Source organism: Onychomys torridus, chromosome 9, assembly GCF_903995425.1.
Source record: "Onychomys torridus chromosome 9, mOncTor1.1, whole genome shotgun sequence".
NCBI lineage: Eukaryota > Metazoa > Chordata > Mammalia > Rodentia > Cricetidae > Onychomys > Onychomys torridus.
Window position 1 is genome coordinate 7,564,893 of NC_050451.1, and position 21,417 is coordinate 7,586,309.

A 21,417-nucleotide genomic window follows, 5' to 3' on the forward strand; every position below is an offset into this window, starting at 1 on the left:
TTCCCTCCCTGAAAAATCTCTCCCATCCATATTCTTACAGGACCCCACCACTCTTTGACACCATTGGCTAACCAAACATTTTAAACATACCTAGCCAATCAGAATCCTTCCTAGAACATCTCAACATAGAATTGAGGAGGGAAAAAATCAGCTCCTCATCAGTAGCAAAAATCCTAAAACATCCAATCGGGGTTAGCTGATAGCTACACTTGCCCTCCTGGAAAACTCAGACTTTGAAGGGTTGTGTCTCCCCACACGGCAGCCCCACCTGACCTGGGAGTCCCTGGTTTTTGCCCACCCCTCCTACAATTTCACTGTCAAGCCTTTCGCAAAGCAGGCGAACCTAAATGAGCACTGTTTAAGCAAACCAATCTAAGGGGGCCTTCCATGTCAGCCAACACTGCTTCACTGTCTTCATTTCTTAAACAGGGGGCTGGGATTGGAGAGGTTCATGAGATGGACTTCAGGTCTATCAGGCTCCGAAGCCTGCGCTCCTTCCCCTAGTTCCTAGAGTTAGAAGCGTGGAATGGAGGCCATACCCAAACTTACCCAGAAAACCTACAGGGAGATGAGACGGAGCCTCGGTTCATTACCCCTGAGTTTGGGGGGCGGGTCCACAGGGCTGCCTCAGACCTCTGTTTTAATTATGAGATAACATGATTGATGTGTGCTTCTCTAGGAGACAGGCCATGAGTTCAGTTTCTGGAGAGCCAAAAATCAGGTGACAGAAGGGAGCAGACTGTCACAGGAGCTGAATATGTGAAATAAAGTAAGAAAAATTTGAGTCTACCTCCACATCCAGGTTATTCCCGTCCTGATTTATACATCTCTCTTTCCAGGGCTGGAGAGACAGCTGGGGTTACGAGCAGGTGCTGTTCTTGCAGAGGACCCACGTTTGGTTCCCAGCACCCACATCACCAGGTGCTGCATTACCATCTATACCCACCTCCATCTTTTGTGTGTTTAATCATCTATACCCACCTCCATCTTTTGTGTGTTTAATCATCTATACCCACCTCCATCTTTTGTGTGTTTAATCATCTGTACCTACCTCCATCTTTTGTGTGTTTTAAGGCCACACCCTGAAGAGTAAGAAGAGAGAACAGACCATAGCTTCGGAATAATTAAAGACAGCAATGAGATATCTCAGTTTTTCCTCCATCGAGATGAAGCTCCAGTGCCAGCCTACTCTGACAAAGCCTAGAAACCTGAGAACCAGCCCCAAACTCACAGCCAATGACACAAGCCTCCCTTCTGCTGTATACACTGGGGTTGAAGAGGTGTGTTTGTCCATAAGCAAAAGGGTTGGGAGTGCACATGCTTGTTCTCAAATGTACATGGAGGACAAATGTCAATCTTGGGTATGGTTTCTCAAGAGTCATTCTCCTAGGTTGTTTTTGTTTTTGTTTTTGTTTGTTTGTTTGTTTGTTTTTGAGACAAGGTCTCTCGTTAGGACCTAGAGCTCATTTATTGGGTTAGAATGTCTGGCCAGCAACACCAAGGGTCTAACCTGTCTCTGCCTGCCCAGTGGTTGGATTCTGAGTACACAGCAACATACCTGTCTTTTCACATGGGTTCTGGGGTTCAAACCCAGGCTCTCAGAGCTGCTTGACAAGCACTTTACCAACCAAAGAATTTCCCCAGCCCCAGAAAGAAGATTCTTAAAAGAGGCCTTCCCTCTGGGGAAACTTGGCATCCATCTACCACCCACAAAGGGCGACAAATGACATTTACAAAGTGGTGCAGGCTGCCAGCTTCACAAAGCACACTACCTCACAAGAGCTGTCTCAAAGTTGTCACCAGCAGGCTGGTATTCTTTGCTCTGAATGTGTGGCCTATTTCCAGTCTGATTTCTTTGAAAGCCATGCCCTATTCTCATATTTACCAACGAAGGGACATGCATTGAAGAGAGCTTTGGGCTGGCCTCCAATTGACTACTTTGATAAACTCTTTTCAGAGTCGAAGGAAACAAATCCCAAGTAAGTGGTGATATTTAGACTAGAGAAAACCAGCTGTGATCACCCAGACACACAGCCTCCTTGAGGTCACAAACTTGAAGAATGGGGAGGGGTCCTTCAGGGTCAATGGAGACTCAGGTTCTCCTTTTTAAAAGATTTATTTACTTATTATGTACACAGAAGAGGGAGCCAGATCTCATCAGAGATGGTTGTGAGCCACCACGTGGTTGCTGGGAATCGAACTCAGGACCTCTGGAAGAACAGTCGGTGCTCTTAACCTCTGAGCCATCTCTCCAGCCCCAGGTTTTCCTTTGATTAAACCTGCTCCTTTGATTAATTCTGCACAGATTCATGGAAAATCTTGGACTGTTTGTTAAAAAAAAGAAAGTCTTCTTTAAACTAAATAAACGACCTTCTTTAGTTCTGCCTTTGGCCAATTATAGTCAGATTTTTCTTTGGGTCACCATCTCACAAATAATGTTACAGAGACTTGTTGTTAATGATGAAAGCTCAGCCTTAGCTTAGGTTTGTCCCACTAGCTCTTATAATTTAAATTAACCTGCTTCTATTAATCTAGGTTTTACCATGTGGCTCTTTTACCTTTCTTTCATTCTGTATGTCTGACTCCCTCTGTGTCTCATTGGTGTCTTGCTGGCATCTCCCACATGCCTAGATTCCTCCTCCTCTTCCTCTCTTTCTCCCCGGAAGTCTCACTTATCCTTCCTGCCTAGCTATTGGCCATTCAGCTCTATATTACACCAATCACAGCAATATATCTTCACATAGTATACAAATATCCCACAACAGCCAATATTGTTGAGTCCACACTCTATCCAAGGGCATGTGAGAGTCACGGGGATATAGGATGGGCTTCTTGGGCTTTGCTCTCAAAGAGCTCACAGACTTGTGGTATAGTTGATGTGTCTATTGAAACCCTGTAAGTTAAGAGGTCCATAAAAGGCAGTCTCTGCATTAGGATTTCTATTGCTGGGATGAAACACCATCATCAAAAAGCAAGTTGGGGAGGAAAGGGTTTATTTGGCTTACACTTCAGCATTGCTGTTCATCACTGAAGAAATCGGGATAGGAACTCAAACAGGGCAGGATCCTGGAGGCAGCAGCTTTTGTAGAGGCCATGGAGGGAGCTGATTACAGGTTTGCTTCCCATGACTTGCTCAGCCCACCTTCTTACAGAACCCAGGACCACCAGCCCAGGCATGGCACCACCCTCCATAGGTTGGGCCCTCCCCCATTGATCACTAAATGAGAAAATGCCTTACAGCTGGATCTCATGGAGGCATTTCCTTAGCGGAGGCTCCTTCCTCTAATAACTCTAGCTTGTATCAAGTTGACACACAAAACCAGCCAGTACAGGCAGTATGAAGAATCTTGGTTTAGATCATTTTTTTCAGTCTTGTTCACCATGTTCCTGCCACATAATGAGCCATCAGTATTTGCTGGATGGAGGTAATAATGAATAGTGACAGTGGACTTGTGTTTTGAAAGAAAAGTAGGATTTAGACTTACTTGAACAGTGAGTAAAACATTGGCCATTGACAGGGCAGAAGGTTTTGGGGAGGCAGGAGGGAAAACATCGGGAGTAAATGTACAGAGTGGGAACCTGGGCCTGCTGGGGAATTGTGCGTCCTTTGCCATGAGACTATATGATACAATATAAAGCAAAGGACAGGGGAGGTGGGCCGGAGAGAGATTGCTGGGGTCGAGCTGGGTTCAAGGGTTGGCTTATCTCCAGTGGGACCCCCTCACATTCCTGCGTCCCAGGGTATTTTCTCCTGCTGTCCCCAGATGATCATTATCAGGGCTCAGGAAGCCCAGTTTAGATGGTGAAGTAAGAACTCAGTTGAGTTACTACTTTTCTGTTGCTGGGATAAAATACCCTAACAAGAAGCAAGACAGGAAAGAAAGGGGTTTGTGTTGACTCATGCTTCCAGACGGAGAGAGTCCATAACATAGGGGAGAGATGGAGATCACATTTCCTTCACACACTGGAAGTCAAAAGAGAGAGAGGACAGGAAGTGTGACAAGGCTATAAACCCTCCAAGGCCACCCCCAGTGATACACTTCCTCCAGCGAGGTTCCACCTCCCCAGACAGTTCCACCAACTGGGGACTGAGTGTTCAAATACATGAGCCTACATCGGGCGTTTCTCATTCATACCACAACCACAGTCTTGCACAACCATGTGGAGGCCCTGCAGCCTCACAGGAGCTAGCAGCTGAACCTAGAAAGATCAGTGTTCACAGGGCTGGGTGGATCACAGAAAAGAGAAAAGAGATATACTCTAGACCAGGTAATTCTGGCCAAAGACTTTGGTAGTGGTAAATGGTAAATGCTCTTTAACAGCAGCCGAGAGCTGGAGAAATGGATGGGGTTAAGAGCAGGTACTGTGCCGGGCAGTAGTGGCACACGCCTTTAATCCCAGCACTCGGGAGGCAGATGCAGGCACTGTGAGTTCGAGGCCAGCCTGGTCTACAGAGGGAGTTCCAGGAAAGGTACAAAATGCAGAGAAACCCCATCTCGGGGTGGGGTGGGGGGGTGGAAAGCAGGTACTGCTCTTACAGAGGACCCAAGTTTGGTTCCCAGACCTACATCATCAGGTGCTGCATAACTGGTTGTCTATAATCCCAGCCCCAGAGTTCCCAACACCTCTGGCCTTCAGGGGCACCTGCACTCATATTCACAAACCAACACATAGATACATATGCTTACACATAATTCAAGATAAAATAAATCTTTTTTAATAAATAAAGCTCTCTGTCCCACCCCCATCTTTTATGTGTTTTATGGCTACACCCTAACAGAAAAAAGAAAGAGCAAAGAATAGCTTTGGAATAATTACTGTGCTCACCACTGTCCCCTCATAGCTAATATGGCATCTAGCATATTTGGTGAACAAGTTAATGAAAGAAATATGGACAGAAAGAGAGAGAAGGAAGAAGGAAGGGAGGAAGGAAGGAAGGAGGGAGGGAGGGAGGGAGGGAAGGAAGGAAGAAAAAAAGAAGAAGGGCCAGTCAGTGCTCGTGCACACCTTTAATCCCAGCACTCAGGAGGCAGAGCAGGCAGATCTCTGAGTTCAAAGCCAACCTGGTCTACAGAGCAAGTTCCAGGACAGCCAAGGAAGGGCTACACAGAGAAACCCTGTCTTGAAAAAAAGGAAAAATCAAGCTAAGCCACGTGTGGTGGTGCTGGCCTATAATCCCAGCACTCAGGAGACAGAGGCAGGAGAATCACGAGTTAGAAGTCAACTTGGACTGTACAGTTAGTTCCATAGTAGCCTAAGTCACATAGCAATAGCCTGTCTCAGGTGAAATAATCCTTAAATATTATGTACATGATCCTTAAATGCTATACAATGTAAATATCAATACATACATAATTTAATCTCAATAATATTTTTAAAGCAGATATATGCATATACTAACTAAAAATGAGTCCCAAAAATATAATCAGTGGTTATCTTTGAACAATGGAACTGTGGACAATTTTTTTTCTTTAACTTTATTTTGGAATATGTTTACTTTTGAATGGGATTATTTTTATAAGGCAAGTCGAGGTTGTTTATTTAAGAGAAAAAGGCTAGAGTCAAACAAGGTTGAGCTCTTACTGCCAGGATTTGATAAGGCTTCGCACAGTCTCAGAACTCCTAGGCCTGCTTTGTGGGAAAGTCTCCAGAGCTAACCAACCCTACCTAGTGCTCCTCCACATGGAGCAGGTGCTAACTTGGCCATAGGAGCCCCGCCCCCCGCCCGCTGTGAGGAGGTACACAGGAATGCTGAGAGGTGCCAGCAGTTTCTGCACTGGTCAGCAGCTATCAAAACCAATGGGAAAATGTTAATAGTATAGTCTTAGGTGAAGTGGAGCAGAATACAAAGAGCAGGCTCCCTGTGAATGGAACTTTGCACCCTATGTATTTGGCAAGTATTTGTTGTAATAATGAAAAAGCTTCACAAGATATATGTCCACCTGCGGCCAGAGAAACAACAGCCAAAACAGAATATAGCTTTTTTAGCAATTCAGTGTTTAAAGAGCTGTTCAGAACATGGATCCACTTCAGCCCCCAGAGTGTACATTTACAGGTTTTGACCCAATAACCTCAAGCCCCAGGGTGACCTACTTCCCAAGCAGAGCTTCCTGTCTTCAGTGTGCCTACAATTAACCTACATCTTCTGGCCAAAAGCAGTTTCATCTTCAGCACATCTGCAGCAAAGACTGCCTATCTAACAGCCTCCAGGTGCAAGGGAGATTGGTCTTCAGACATGCTCAGGTTGGCAAACATCAAGGAAGCTGGTAACCAACAAATCCTGGGCCATTAGACACCAGGACACTAGGATCAGGAAATGGCCATCTGGGTAGGCTAATGTCATCCTAACCAGGGTCAGGGGGGAAGGAGACGGAAGAGAAACTCAGGCAGCTTCTATATAACATCCAAATTCCTAACACCTTCACCAAATATCTAATCTGAACCATTGGCATCTTGGCCCCATTGAGCCTAATTAATGAAAAGCATAAATTCTAGGAACCAGAACAGTATCTGGAGAAGGATGAGGTCTTGGTTGTTTGTGTGTGGGGGGGGGGGTGGGGGTTGGACAATGACATCTTGCCAGGGTGGCCCTGAAAGACTAGCCTTTGCTCAAAGTTGGTTCACTTGAAATAGTCAGCACTGGCCTCTACCAGAGAACAAGAGTGCCTCAAAAACTCATCTCTCAAGATGTGTGTGATGGCTTATGCTTCAACCAGTGCTGAGAAATGAGGCTTGGCAAGAGCTCTAGGCCAGCCTGGCCTACATAGTAAGACCCCATTTCAAAAAAGAAAAGAAAAGAAATCTCAAAATTCAGGAGCAAAAGAGCTAAACTGGAGATGTGACTACAAGCTGAGATGAGCTACAAGGAAGTGGTGACCAGAAGCACCTGTCCTGGGCATCGGTTGCACATATGCGTGGTAAGGGACCAAGCCAGAAAGCCCACCAAAAACTGCTCAGAGTGGGGGCAGGCCTTCCATGCTACTAGTATATTCACTGAGCTGCAATATCCCGTCGTGTGTGGGCCAAGAGCAATGTTGGCATTTCCTTCTTTCTAAGGACAAGCTGTCTAGTGTGTACACTGAGGATGCCTTGAACCCAGTTCAGCAGCCAGGAGGGGCAATGAACTTTGACCTGCATAAATGAGACAGTCACATTCATTGTAGCCCATTCCCATTGCCCCTGTTCTTTCAGCAAGTACTTTATTAAACAGATTTCCAACTCCTTGAACCTGCTTTGGTCGAAGGCTACTGGGACACCCAGCATCCCTTGAAAGAGCATAGCACATTGCTCAGGGCAAGTTAGCTGAATGCTCAGGACGTGGATGAAGGTTTTTAGGCCAGCGTCTGTGCTGAGTGGCTGTTAGCGCCCGCCATCTCTGGCTGTACAGTTCCCTGTGTGATCTACAGAATCTAGATTCAAAATTTTCCTGGAAGCAAATGACTAAACAATCTGAATGCTAAGCTTCAAGTCTCTTGCCAGCCTATCTTTGTTCCCAAAGTCAAAAATAATAGGATGCTATCCTGGTTTGCAATGTGTCTACTTAGCTAAGTGAAAGGGTCTGTTAAAAGAAAATAGTAAGGAAAAGCCTGGACAGGACTACATGAAGTTAGACTTGCTACCCTGCCTCAGAGATCCTTTGGAGAGGTCCGTGTGCACAGTGGACAGGGGCAGATGCTCAGACTCCCTCCGGGGTGACCTGCAATGGCAGGTCAGCACCAGGGCCTTGATATCCTTCTTGAAGTTGGTGTTGAGAAAGCCGTAGATGAAAGGGTTGACACAGGTGGAAGCCATGGCAAGCATGTGGCATATCAAGAAGATGAGGTTGCCATGGCAAGCAGGTATGGCCTCCTGGTACCAGTCCTCCAGAGTGTTAAACACATGCAGAGGCAGCCAGAGCACGGCAAAGGCAGCCACCATTGCCATGAGCATGCCGTTGATCCGCTTCATCTGCCCCACTCGTGAACTACAAGCATCCTTGTGGAAAGCATGCCCCTGCCTCCGCAGGCGCTGGTAGATGCGTACATAGCAGACCAGGATGAAAACCAGAGGGACAGAGTACTGGAAGAGCAGCAGGAAGCAGGTGTAGATGAGACGGTGGTGGTCTGAGGACCAGAATACAATGCAGACCACCTTGTCCTCCAGAAACGCTACAGCCTTGGAGTGGTTGTGGTGGAAGAGGTCACTCAGGATGCTATTGGCCAGAAAGGGCAAGGAGAGGAAGCAAGAAATAAACCAGATGATCACAATCCCCAAGTAGGCATGGAAAATGCTGGGCTTCCAGCCTGTTGGGTGGATGATGAGCTGGTGCCTCTCCAAGGCCACAAGGACCAATGAGAGGATGGAGACTGTCACTGACATACACTGGATGAAAGTTAACATCTTGCAAAGGACTTCACCAAAGATCCAGTAGTCCATGATGGTGTAGGTGGCTGTGAGCGGCTGGCATATGAGGCACATGAGGAAGTCAGAGAAGGCCAAGTTGGCAATGAGTAGGTTGGTCACGTTGGACTTCTCCTTTTGCCTGGTGGTCACATATATCAAGCAGAGGTTTCCCAGGACCCCCAAGATGGTCTCAATGCTGTAGGTGGTGATGATGAAGGCCAACAGGTCCACTGAATCCTGGCAGCCAACAGAGAAGTTGTAGAGGAAATCCAATGGATTGGTCCCATTCTCACCCTGTAGGAATCCTGGGAAGAGGGAGGCCAGGAATTGGGAGGTATTCATGGTGGATGTGAGTAGATCCAGGAACTCCAGGACTGAAGGGCCCAGTGCAGAGATGCAGCCTGCAAAGCAAACAAATAGGACTCCAGGATCATGCCTCTAGGATGGAAACCAGGTAAGAACAAGGGTGAGGGAGAAGGTTCTTGGCTCCTTCCATCCATGGCATTGAGAGCTATCATGTAAGGGTTAAGATAATAGACTGGTATCCAATAATCACTACCTTGTAGGCAGCATTTGCTGCATGCCAGAGACTGTGCTCAGTGCTTTGCATATTAGCTACTTTATTCTGACAAGTATTATCAACCCAGTTCATTGATGAAAAACCTAAATGCCACACAGGAAGCCATTTACCCACACTCTCACAGCTAATAAGGTATCTGACTATCTAATGCCCTAACTTGCCTGACAAGCTCCCTCTGACCTCAGGGTTTAAGGCTGTTCTGATGAGAAGGAACTTGAAGCATAGAAAGCCTTTTGTAGCGTTATCCCAACAAAGACAGCAATAGGTCTTACTGCATATGGTGACCCTATCAGTCTTTCATGACACTTGTGGAACCTGAATTTAGGGGCTTGGCACACAGTGTACCCTCCTGGTCTCAGACCCTAGCACACTGTCATCCTTGATTCCGAGTCAGCACACGGTGAGAGAGACTTCCAGGGATACAGATTGGTTCATCAGTACACTGCCTTCTCTGTGCTGCCCACAATGATCATGCACACTCCTGGCCACCAACACACACTGCTCATCACCCTCCCTACAACATACCTATGCTCAAGTCACCTAACATACCTCCATCCACTGGCACTAGCTACCCTTCCACATGGGCTTCCTGAACAAATGGATCCTCTAACAACACTGACTCTTCAGACCCTGAGCTCCAAATCCTTCAAACAGTAATGCCAGTGATGGGCAGCCTGATATGGAGGGTCACCCACCCTACTGTTGCCCATCCCCCTGGGAATCATCACTTAGGTTTTCTAGGAATCATTAATCCTACAAGTTTGCCATTCTCAACCTTCACTAAACATCAGGGTCATCGCAGGGATATGTTCAAAGTGAAGATTCCAAGGCCCTCCCCAGGAGAACCAGTTAAGTGAGTATGGGATGGAGCCAAGGAATCTGTATTTAGCAAGTAACCTGTAAGATTTTGCTGGGCCCTTTGAGAAATGCTATTCATGGCAGAATAGTCTGTTTGATCTACTTTTGGGTGTCATATATCAGCCATGCCTGTTTTTAAATATACATCCCATTCTCAATACACGCTTATCTTCATGATCAAGTGCAGTTTTGGGAAAAAGCAGGTTTTCCGGCTGTCACAAGCGTCACTCGCTGTTTACTTGACCTGACCTGTAGAAGTGAGTCTCTCCTGGCCATTTACACAGTCAGTGAATCTGACTGACAGTTTGCAATCTCATTCTTGGCCTGCCAGCTCTCCAGGGAAACAAGGCTTGGTCAGTAGCACAGTCTTCTGGACAAAAAGCATTTGGCCAAATATAGCAAGATGAAATAGAGCCGGCCAAACACAAGCACTGAGAGGGAAAGGAAGGCAGGGCTGCGCGGGTCTGTGGTACATGCACCGTCTCCGAGACAGCAAAAGGGACAGAAGCCCGGGACCCTGTCTGACCATCAGCCAGGGTGAGAACATCAGTGTAGGGCAGCGTCAGCACGACCACAGGGGAGTTAGCAGGCAGGGAATACTCCAGACCGTGACCAGTGCTCTGACCATCTGCTCGACCAACATGGGCCAAGCCCCAGGGGAAGGACAAGGGCCACAAAGTGGCTTATACAGCCATGGCCCTCCCAGACCGGAGAAACTGACCACTGGAACTGCAGGTGGACCTCAAGGCCACAGTTCTATCGCCATGGTCAGTGCTGTGTGTACCTGTGACCTGGGAGATCAGAGATGGAGCTAAGGCAGGGAGAGGAGAGTCAGTGTAGAACCCAGATCCCACAAGCTGAAAAGGATCAACTGGACAAAGGGGAAGAGAGATTCAAAGCAAGGAAAAGAGCACACACCACAGAGGCCCAGAGGTGGAAGGACGGCAGCCTCCTGAGACAAGCAAGTAGCTCAGAACAGCTGGATCGGAGGAGGGAGAAGGAAGGAAAAATGATGAGGCTGGAGAGGTGAGCCAGGCCAGGAACGACAGGCGAGCCGTTGAAAGGCTGCCGGCAAGCCACGTGCATTCCAGGGAGGTCTCTTAGATGTAGAAGTAGGTGGAGGCTCGGAGAAAGTCAAGACAGAAGACATTTAAAGGCAGCATTCCTCAGAGAAACCATTGGTGTCTAACTCAGAGGATACTTGTTTATGGCCCAGGACACCACCATCCAATGCTGCTAACCAGTCCCTCAAACCCTGAGCCCCAGGTCATCAGGAAAGCTGATTCCTTTCACAGAACATGCCAAAGGTGGACTGTCCCTGAAGGGTGCATCTGAACAGAGTCTGGTGAGGAAGAAAGACCAGGTGCCACCAGGGCCTGAGGAGAAGCTATCATGACTCAGTCCATGTGTCACCAATGGGCTAAAGAGACCACCAAGACAAAGAATGGTCAGAGTGAGACCATAAGGTTGAATGGCACAGGTCACCAGGCAACGGAGTGGCGAGGACTTTTCCTTCAGGGACCTATGCCTAGTCCCCAGGTCATCTGAGAGCTTCTGAGGATTCCCTGACACACAAATGGAACCATCACTTGTGTGTAAGAAGTGAACAAAGTGAGGCAGAGCTAGGCAGATCTCTGTGAGTTTGAGGCCAGCCTGGTCTACAGAGCAAGATCCAGGACAGGCACCAAAACTACACAGAGAAACCCTGTCTCAAAAAAAAAAAAAAAAAAAAAAAAAAAAAAAAAAAAGTGAGGAAAGTACCATGCCAGGACCCCACACAGGCCGGCAGGCTATACACTTGTCCTGGTTTTAGATAACCACTCTGCCACCTATCAGTAGAGTGGCATTGTGAGTCACTGAAGTGTTGTAAGCCTCAGTTTCCTCGGTGATATAAAGGAGGGAAAGTGGATGGCACCTGTGTTACAGGGCAGTCTGGCTCGGCCTCAGGGCAGGACCACAAGGGAACTGGGGTAGTAAGAAGGTAAGACTTGGATCGCCCAGCCCCTGAACACCTTTCAAGTCAGTCTCTGTCTTCTTCAGGCAAACAATGGAGCTGATGCAGAGACAAACTCCCTTCCAGGAACTTTCTTTGCCACCTCCTGGGAGGTAAAGGTACCCAACGCCAACCTGACTCATCATGTATCGATCAAATATTAAATCCCTTCCCATTTATTCCACTAACTCCACCCTAAGGGACTTTATCTCCCAGCAGGAGCTGGACGAAAGGCCACACAAGTGCATGCCCAGGGCCTCTGAGTCTACCTGACTGCAGCTGTCTGATGCCAATCCAGAAAGGATATCCCAATGAAGGCATATGCCAGGACCCATTACCCATTCTGCTCCTTTACCAGCACTGGCCTCAAACAGCTCTCATGTGTGGTACCATCATGCCCTGACCTGCTTGGAGCTGCCCTGTAAGGCAAGACCCCTCTGCCCCCAGGGCTGGAAGGGGTCACACTCCTATTCTTCCTATCACAGAGCTGCGGACCAACCCCATCCACAGCCAGCGATTAGCTCAGGATCACTCAAAATGAGCCTCTGTGCCTCTTCCACCATCCTGCCTAAAGATAAGGCTCCAGATAGACACAGAGAAGGCGCAGTGGCAACACATGTGCAAACCTCACATCTGTGAGCCACGGACAACCTGAGGGATGCCTGGCTTCGAGAGGAGCTGAGCCAATTGAAGTAGGAGGAACAGAGTGGGGTGTTTTGAAGGGATTTTGGAAGATGGCTACAGGTAGTCCTTCTTTGAGAAGAGAGGCAAGAAGAAACTTACCCTGAGAGTCCGTGTTTCCTAGGAGACAAAATACAGAAGAGACATTCATTTTCACTTGCCATCCCACTGAACTATAAGATATAGATATAGATATAGATTTCCCATAGTCCCACCAGAAAGGCATTACTAGGCTGAACCATATGGCATGGTCAGTAGCAAAACTGTAAAGATGGCAAATTCACTTGGTCCTATCTAATGCTAGCACCATTTAAACTTCCATTTTTATTTTATGTGTATGAGTGTTTTGTCTGCATGTATATCTGTGTAGCATATGCATGTCTGGTGCTGATAGACACCAGAAAGAGAGAGTGAGATCTCCTGGAACTGGAGTTACAGATGGTGGTGAGCCATGTTAGTGCTGGGAATCAAACCCAGATCCTTGGGAAGAGCAGCCAGTGCTCTTCCCTGCTGAGCCATCTGTCTTGCCCCATTGGCTCCATTTTAAAGAGGAGACCTGCTGAGATGAAGGCCCCTGGCCAAGGGTGCAGTTTGTGAGAAGTGGAACTGGATCCCTGGCCCACCTAGCTCTAATCTCCCTGACATGCCAAACACGGATTTTGAAAAGATGAACCAGAAGTGAGCTCGTGACAGAGCTGAGGCACAAGTGGTCAGGGGATGCTGAAGACAATATCCCTGACCCACTGACAAAACCCGACCTGATCGTCTGTCCCAGGGGAGCCTGTAGGGATGCTGGGATGTGGTGCAGATACATGAGAAGGTGTCCCCGAAGCCCTCGGTCCTCTGTTGGAAAGGTCTGCTGGCCTGTAAACCCACAAGATAGCTCAGAAAGTCCACTCCATGGCAGTACCAACAATGAATGACCTGCCTCTTCAGTCCTAGGTCTTTTTTCAAACCAGTGTGGACTTGACTCTCCTCCTGGTGCTCTCATTCGCTTTCCAGGGTTGCTGGTGTCAAGTCCCCTAGGAACTGGCAGGGAGTAATAACCCTGTGTCGAAGGGAGCGTATTATGCAAGGTCAGCAAAACCCTGTCTGGATTTCAATGTGAAGCGTGGAAATAAGTGCGCTGCACCAACCCCACCCCCACTGCTGCCCCTGACCCAAAGTTCTGATGTGCTCTTTCCTAACCAATCTAAGGAAAACCAATGGACACCAAAATCAATCACCCTGGGAAGGAAGATTGCTGACAAGGATCTTCTCCTAAAATCTCCACAACCAGCCACCAGCTCTGAATGCCTTCCTGCAACACTTTGACACTTCAGATGTGCAGCTTACTTCCTCAGATGCACTCACCTGGGGAAGTATCAGACCACAGAGTCCCAGGTGAAGAAAAGGGAGCTCCAAGGCAAGGTCCACAGCCGGGAGATATGGCGCCAAGTCCGGGCTAAGGAGCCCACCAGGAACCCTGCTGCAAGTGCTCAAGCAGCTTGCTCAACTTCCCGGAGGACGCCTTGAACTCTTTGGTCCCCTTTCCCGCAGCATCCCGAGCCTGCTGGGCGAACAGTAGTTCTGCGCTAGCCTCACCTGCTCCTCCCGCTGCAAAGCTGTGTTCCTTAGCCTGGGGCCACCCGCTGGTCCTCGCCTCAGCCCGGGTCCGCGCCGCCCACAAAACTCTAGCACCGCCCGCTTCGGAAGCCGCACCCACCGCCAGCCTGCAGGCAAGGAGGTTCAGGCTGCACACTGGTCCGCCCCACACAGCACCCCGCAACCTGTGGACGAACTACACCGCTCTTCCTCCCTCTTGCTCCCTCTCAACCTCGGTTTTCTCAACCATGGAATGGGCTTAAGAAAATGTGCCTTCCTACAGTGGAGCGTGGTGGCTCATGTCTTTAATCAAAACCTAAAAGGCAGTCCCCAGGTACATTATTAAAAAAAAAAAAAAAAAAAAAAAGCTCATGAACTCACTCAACCCATTCAGCCCGATATGGCTGCATCCTTGTCCGGCTGGACACACATAGCTGAGTGAGACACGATCTGGTCCAGGTGTCTTCCAGAGCTGACATCATTCCAGATCTCTGAGGCTTGGAGAAGCAGACAAGGGATGAGTAAGCACAGAAATGAGTTATTCCAGAGAGCAAGTTGACCTACATCCTCTTTAGATAAGTGGTCCAAGCCGAGAGCACAGCAAGGACTAAGGCAGAGCTGGGGGCATTAGGACAGTGTGGCCAGAAGGAAAGAGGTGAGCTTTCAGAATTGGTGAGATTCCAGGAGCCTTCGGGACAATCCTGGACAGACCTCCAAGGTTGTAGCAGAGGATTTGACAAGGAGTCAGGTAACTGCTTCTAACATACTAAGGCAGCCCCTCCCACAAGAGGCCACACAGTAAAGTCACATTTGAGCTTAGAGGACCTTCTGTGGGTAACACAGCTGTTTCAAGGGCAGCCTCCTAAATACTAGGTCTCCACAGCTCCCTGCAAACTCTTCTGGAGCTCCCAGGGAAATGGTTCCTGGCTCTGTGGCCAGTGCCCATTCAGTTGTCATTTATGGCGCTGAAAACCATACAGAAATTACCTTATGTAATCATCACAGCTGCTCTGAGAGATGGGCATCTTCATCCTTGCCTCCCTGGTGAAGCATCTGGACCACAATTGAGCAACTTGCCTGAAGTCATTCTGCTAAGCAGAAGCCAGATTTAGGACACTGGCCTGCTACATGATCAGGCTTCTGCTCACAGGCTGTGGATTTGTGCCTATTGTCTGCTCTCTAGGGACCACTTTCCTCCCAGTAGACAGGCTGCAACATGCTGCTTCTCCTTCAGGCCAGCCTCCATATCGATGCTGCATAATGCATTCCCCCAACCCTCCAGCCCCGCTGCTGAAGCAGAAAAATGGCTGGAGGATACACTTGTCTCCTCGGACTATCTTCCAGGCACAATCCTTATCCCTGTCATCCAGGCCTCCCATAGGTGCACACATGAAGGCGACTCTGACAGAGGAAGGAAGTAATTTTACAGGGCCTGATTGTAATGGTGGCTTCTGGAAGTATAAATCTGAAATTGTTGCCTGTATGGAAACCACTCGACTCCAGGAGGCACCCATGAACACCGGCCCCCTGTGCATAGGCAGCAATTTAGATGGTCTCACCGCTACCTCACCCAGTGGTTATAAAGGGTTTGGGCTGCCTGTAAAGCTTTCGGAGGAAGGCTTCCACACGGACACATCTGAGTCCCCCTGCCCAGTTTCGCAAGCCTGAGCATCCATGGGTTAGAGAATAATAGCAAAAGAGCTCAGCAGGCAGTGAAACCAGCCATTCCTGTGCTGGGCAGGAGCACCCACCCTTATTCCAATGTCATGACTGCCTAGTAAGGTGTGACCATCTCCCTTCACTAGTGAGAAAACTGAGCTTTGAAGAGTGTGGTATCCTCCAACCAATTCAATTGTACCCAGGAGGACTGGGATTTGAGCCCAGGATCAAAGGTCCTTTTCTAGGACCATATGGCCCCTTGGAAGATAGGTAGCTTCTCACCTGTTAGATCCCTGGTGTGACCAGCATGCTCCACACTGGCTCTTGGATACTTTGTCTCTGCTAAGGAATGGAACAGCACCCTCTAGTGGCTGCAGAGCCAGACCTAACTCAGAGGTTCTCAACCTGTGGGTCACAGCCCCCTTTGAGAGTGAGTCACATATCAGATATTTGCCGTATGATTCATAACAATGACAAAATTACAGCTATGAAGTAGCAATGAAATAATTTTATGGTTGGGGGATCACCACAATATGAGGGACTGTATTAAAGAGTCTCAGCGTTAGAACGGTTGAGAACCACTGCCCTAGCACAAGTGGATCATCTAAGGAGCCTGTGTTGGAAAAGCCAGGAACATTCCCACTCTCTGGCATCCGGGGCCAGCTGACCTATCTGCAAAGTTCTGCAGACAGGGTGCATTCTTCAATCCCAGGTGCGGCTTCCCTTTTGCTATAGCAATAGCTGGTCCATCTGCTCTTCCTTTGTAACTTGCAGATGGTCCTCCCTTCTTCTTAGCCCTCAGGATGTTCCCCATGAATCCTTTCGGAAGAGAAGTGACCCGTCAGGTGTGTGCCGTGCTCCAGTCGGCTGCCGGTAAGGCATTTTCTCGTCCAGGAGTGTTCTTGGACCTCTGAGTCCACTCAAGGTCAGGATGTTCTTTCACCTAGTGAGCCAAGCTGAGAGTCAGAAAGACAGGCTTCTCCTTGATGAGAGATTCCCTAAGAGTAGGAGCCAGGTCTGCTCACAGCTGCTGTCCCCACTCTAACAGCCAGTGTAGGAAGTGGTCACAGTCTGGACACTGAAAGCATCTCGTTACCGTAGTAGTGTTATAGCTAAAATCTACAAGGAATGTTGTGAGAAAACATGAGATGTGAGAAGCATTCACAGAGCCGAGCCATATTCTCTCCATTCCACAGACCTCACCCACCCTAATAAGCAACCCCTATCATTTAAAGCCTGTCCAGAGCCATGTCATGTCTCACACGCCTCTCTGGATTCTCCCATTGTATTCCTAGGGGAACCCTGAGCTCAGGCATGATGAACAGCTAAAACCACCAAGACCACAGTTTTGGTTTTTTGTTTTGTTTTTTTGTTTGTTTGTTTGTTTGTTTTTTGTGGGTTTTTTTGTTTTTGGTTTTTTGGTTTTTTTGGTTTTTTTTTGTTTGTTTGTTTGTTTTTTTTTTTTTGAGCCCTTTATTGTTGCCTCCCTTCTCCATTTAACACTCTTTGTGTTTAGGAACCATTATTGAGTTAGTTTGTAGAAAATGCTCATCAAGCCTATTTTCCACGTGGAAAATTTGTTCTCATTCTTGAAGACCCAGCCATCTGTAAAATATGCCTTTACTCTCCCCTTCCTGTGTATATACACACATCAGTGTATGCACGCGCGCACGCACACACACACACACACACACACACACACACACACACACACACATCTGCTCATCCTAAGCAAGCCATCCAAGCATGGCCCAAGAGCACAAAGGCCCCATGGGTAAAGCAGTCGTCCTACTTTTCCCCGGAAGGTGCAACTATGCCACATCAACCACTCCGGGGAAAGCTTGTTTGCTCACTCCTATAAACAGTCGCCTGTGTGGTCAGAAAATCAACAGTGCGGAGAGGATGCATCAAAATGAATAAACAAAATAATTGACTTCTCAAAGGAAAGCGCTTTAAGAGATCAAACACTTCCTGTTGGTTCTTAGACTGCAGACATGGTTAGATCCATCCAACAGAAGCAGCCAGGCATGAAGCAAGAGAAGGTAAAAGGAAAAAAAAGCACGAAAGGACCCTTGAAAATAAAACACAATTGCTGAAAAGTGTAAGCCATTTCAAGTCATGTGTGGTGGCACAGTCCTACAATCCCAACACCCTAAAGGCCGAGGCAGGACAGCCATACATTCAAAGCCACCCTTGTGACACAGCAAGAGCCTATTTCAAAAACAAATGAGTAATAATGACTACTACTTAAGTTAACTACGTTTCGCTGCAGAGAGTGGAAGAATGGATTAAGGAAAAATGCTGTGATCTGGAGCAAAAACCACAGAAATGTGGACAAGCTGGAGTGAAAACAAGAAACCTAGATGATTAGCATAAATGATCATAAACATAGACAATAAACATAAATGGTCATTGTGCAGTCAACAAAGTGTCTAGGAAGGGGGAGCCCCGGCAGTGAAAGATAAATATGACCGTCACAGTCAGGGCAGGAAGCAGAATTCAGCTCTTCAGTGTCAAACAAAGAGACTCTATTGGGAAGGTAATTTACAGAGATGGGGGTGGGGTGAGGGAATAAAGCATGGAGGTGAGGCCCTTGGACACAAGCAAAAGCAGGACCTCTCCACAGCTTGTGAATGGAGGGGGGAAGTCAGGCTAGCTGAGCTGAGGGAGTCTGAAGGAGTGTGAAGAAGCAGTGTTTCACAGGACCTGCTGGGTCACTGCTCCCAGACTCTGCCTGAAAACAACGCAAATAAAAAACATGCCAGCTTCCACTTCCAGGATCCTGTAAGTCTTTCCCATTAGCTGAATCCAGCTGGAGTACCATCAGCAAGAGTTACCCACCCTCCCCAGGCACAGAGAAGAGCAGGGAACTGTGATGGAGGATGAATCTGTGTGTGAACAGAGAGCAGTATTTCCCCACCCCATCCATGGGGGATACATTCCAAGATCCTCAGTGAAAGCCTGAAACATCGTCAAACCACATGACCACACACACAGATATAAACATATATATATATATACATACATTACTTAGAAACTAGATATACTAAGAGATTAATAATAACTAATAATAAAATAGAGCAATTTTAATAAATTCATTTTAAATTTATTGATTTTTTATTTCTGGGAGTTTCTATTTAATATCTTCAAACTGCATTTGACTGTGAGAACTGAAATTTTGGAGTATAAAACCAAGATATGGGGGAGGCTATTGTCACCCACACGTAGAATTACTACTAATAAAATAAACTACCTCAATATTGTAGACTGGTAGGATCCCTGAGTTATCAACATGTTTAGATTAAGAATCACATAGGACATTAATGAGGCACCCTCCCACTAGTGAGGGCGTGTCTGTGGGGGCATTTCCAGAGAGGATTAATAATGGAGAATACCTACTTTGAACACTGACAGCACCATCCTAATGGCCTAGATTTAGAACGGAGTAAAAGGGGAATGAAGGAGGAAGCCACTTGAGCATGAGCATCCCCCTTCTCTGCTTCCTAATGCATGGAGATGTGACAAGCAGCTATCACAGCTGAGAGAGGCTCCCACATCCACACTTCCCCTCCGTGATAGACCGTGCTTAAATCATGAACCCAAATCAACCCTTCCTCCTTAAACTGCTTCTTATTGGGTACCATGCTTAAATCATGAACCCAAATTGACCCTTCCTCCTTAAACTGCTTCTTGTTGGGTATTTGGTCCGAATGATGAGGAAGTCACTAATACATTGGGTACCACCCCACACCTAGACCAGACACTGAAGTACTGCAAACACCAAGGATAAAGACAAGATTCTATGATGCTCCACAATGGGCTGAGGGAATGTTGCCTACAGAAGGAAAATGAGAAGGTGGTTGGGCACTGTCCTTCTCAGCAGCAAAATAGTATGATGGAAGATTCTGAAATGATCAAGCATGTTTAGGAAATATGTTTGATACCTAATCTCTCCTTTCAGCCATAATATCAAAGGTAAGCATGGTGTATGGACATTTTTAGACTTGAAAATTCACTTTTCATGAACACTATCTGCAGACATTATAAATTAAGAAGATATATTCTTATTTAATAACCAGCATTATTGATGCCAAAATTAAGTTTAAAAAAAAGAAAGAAAGAAAGAAAGAAAGAAAGAAAGAAAGAAAGAAAGAAAGAAAGAAAGAAAAGCCAAAGAAATGACTAATTGACCCAGGAACTTAGAAATCTCAATCATCCTCAAACAGATAAATCAGTAACATCATGCCACAGAGAAACGTCAAAGGCGACGCCATCACCAAAGACTACTAGACTCCCCTATTCAGAAAATTGCTGGATCTTGGAGAATGACGGTGGATTATCATAAATTTAACTAGACAGTGATGCTTATTTAATTGCTATTCTAGATATCATACACAACCACTTTCCCATCCCTGGATTTTAGTGTGTATCTATTGATCTGGCTCTTATTTTCTCCATATAAATCAAATGAGACCACAAATTTGCTTTCACCTGGAAAGGACACATTACATGACTTATGCCAGCTCACCAGCTTTCTTTTCTAGTATAGTTGGTAGACTTCGATCACCTGAACATTGCACAGATTTGATGTCATTCTGGTGTACTGGGAACACTATGATGTCAGTCTAATGCACTGGAAAGACATGCTGGATGAATTGATGAGCAGGAAAAAACATAGCCATTTGCCTTCATAAGACACTTACATTCCAGTGCACTGTGGAAGGTCAGGGCTACCACCTTGGTAAAGGTTGAAGAAGCACAATAGATATGGAACATGTTAGAAGGTTCCCACAACATGATACTACATGATACATTTAAGTGAGCCCCTCATAGACAGCCAGTTTGGAGCAGGGTTCAGAACAAAAGGGGTGTTATAGCAGGCCTATGACATAAGTCTATGACTTACAACCCAGAATGCTCAAAAGTACTCAATGTGCCTTTGACATCTGGATGTGCTGTATGGAGCCCTTGGCTAACTCTCATGGGAGAATCATGACAAACATCCTAAGGATTCTAACAAAACTCCACTTCTCTTTACAAATACCAACTTTTTAAAAAAGCAACTTCTGATGGGGTGTGATTGTGCATCTTTGTGATCTCAGCACTGAGGAGGTGGGGTGGGGATTGAACATAGCAGCCCCTAGGCAGAAGTGGCTGTGTGAAGAATGTTAACAGGTGTTGACCAAGGAGTGGTGTGTCAGGACATGTGTTTATCTTCTCTAAACTTTTTCCATCAAAAGGGAATTAAACTGGGTTTTTAGCTCAGTAGTAGAGTTCATGCTTAACATATACAAGCCCTTGGCTTCCATCCTTGATGCCCAATATAGATAGATAGATAGATGGATGGATGGATGGATGGATGGATGGATGGATAGACAGACAGATAGATAGATAGATAGATAGATAGATAGATAGATAGATAGATGATAGGTAGATGGACAGATGGACGGATAGATAGATAGATAGATAGATAGATAGATAGATAGATAGATAGATAAATAGATGGGATAGGAGGATAGGATAGGATGGGATGGGATAGAATAGAATAGAATAGAATAGAATAGAATAGAATAGAATAGAATAGAATAGAATAGAATAGAATAGAACAGAACAGAACGGGCTGGGCTTTAGACATGGAAGTACTATGTGTCCTAGTGGTATTAGGACTATGAGCTCAGTC

The 21,417-nt window shown here is 46.7% G+C and overlaps 1 protein-coding gene and 1 pseudogene across 1 annotated transcript; both read right to left on the bottom strand.

Moving 5' to 3' along the window:
- Positions 1 to 6,760: 6,760 nt before the first annotated feature.
- Npy4r2 (neuropeptide Y receptor Y4-2) lies at positions 6,761 to 13,898 on the bottom strand. The gene is made up of 2 exons (XM_036199778.1): positions 13,848 to 13,898; positions 6,761 to 8,783 (listed from the first exon to the last, which is right to left on the bottom strand). The coding sequence occupies exon 2, from the start codon at positions 8,722 to 8,724 to the stop codon at positions 7,597 to 7,599; it is 1,128 nt and encodes a 375-aa protein (XP_036055671.1). The 5' UTR covers positions 8,725 to 8,783; positions 13,848 to 13,898; the 3' UTR covers positions 6,761 to 7,596.
- Positions 13,899 to 13,938: 40 nt separating this feature from the next.
- LOC118591173 overlaps positions 13,939 to 21,417 on the bottom strand; it is a 41,959-nt pseudogene continuing 34,480 nt past the window's right edge.

Excerpts from the sequence above, each read along its gene's own strand:
- Npy4r2 (XM_036199778.1), bottom strand. The coding sequence starts at position 8,724 with ATGAATACCTCCCAATTCCTGGCCTCCCTCTTCCCAGGATTCCTACAG.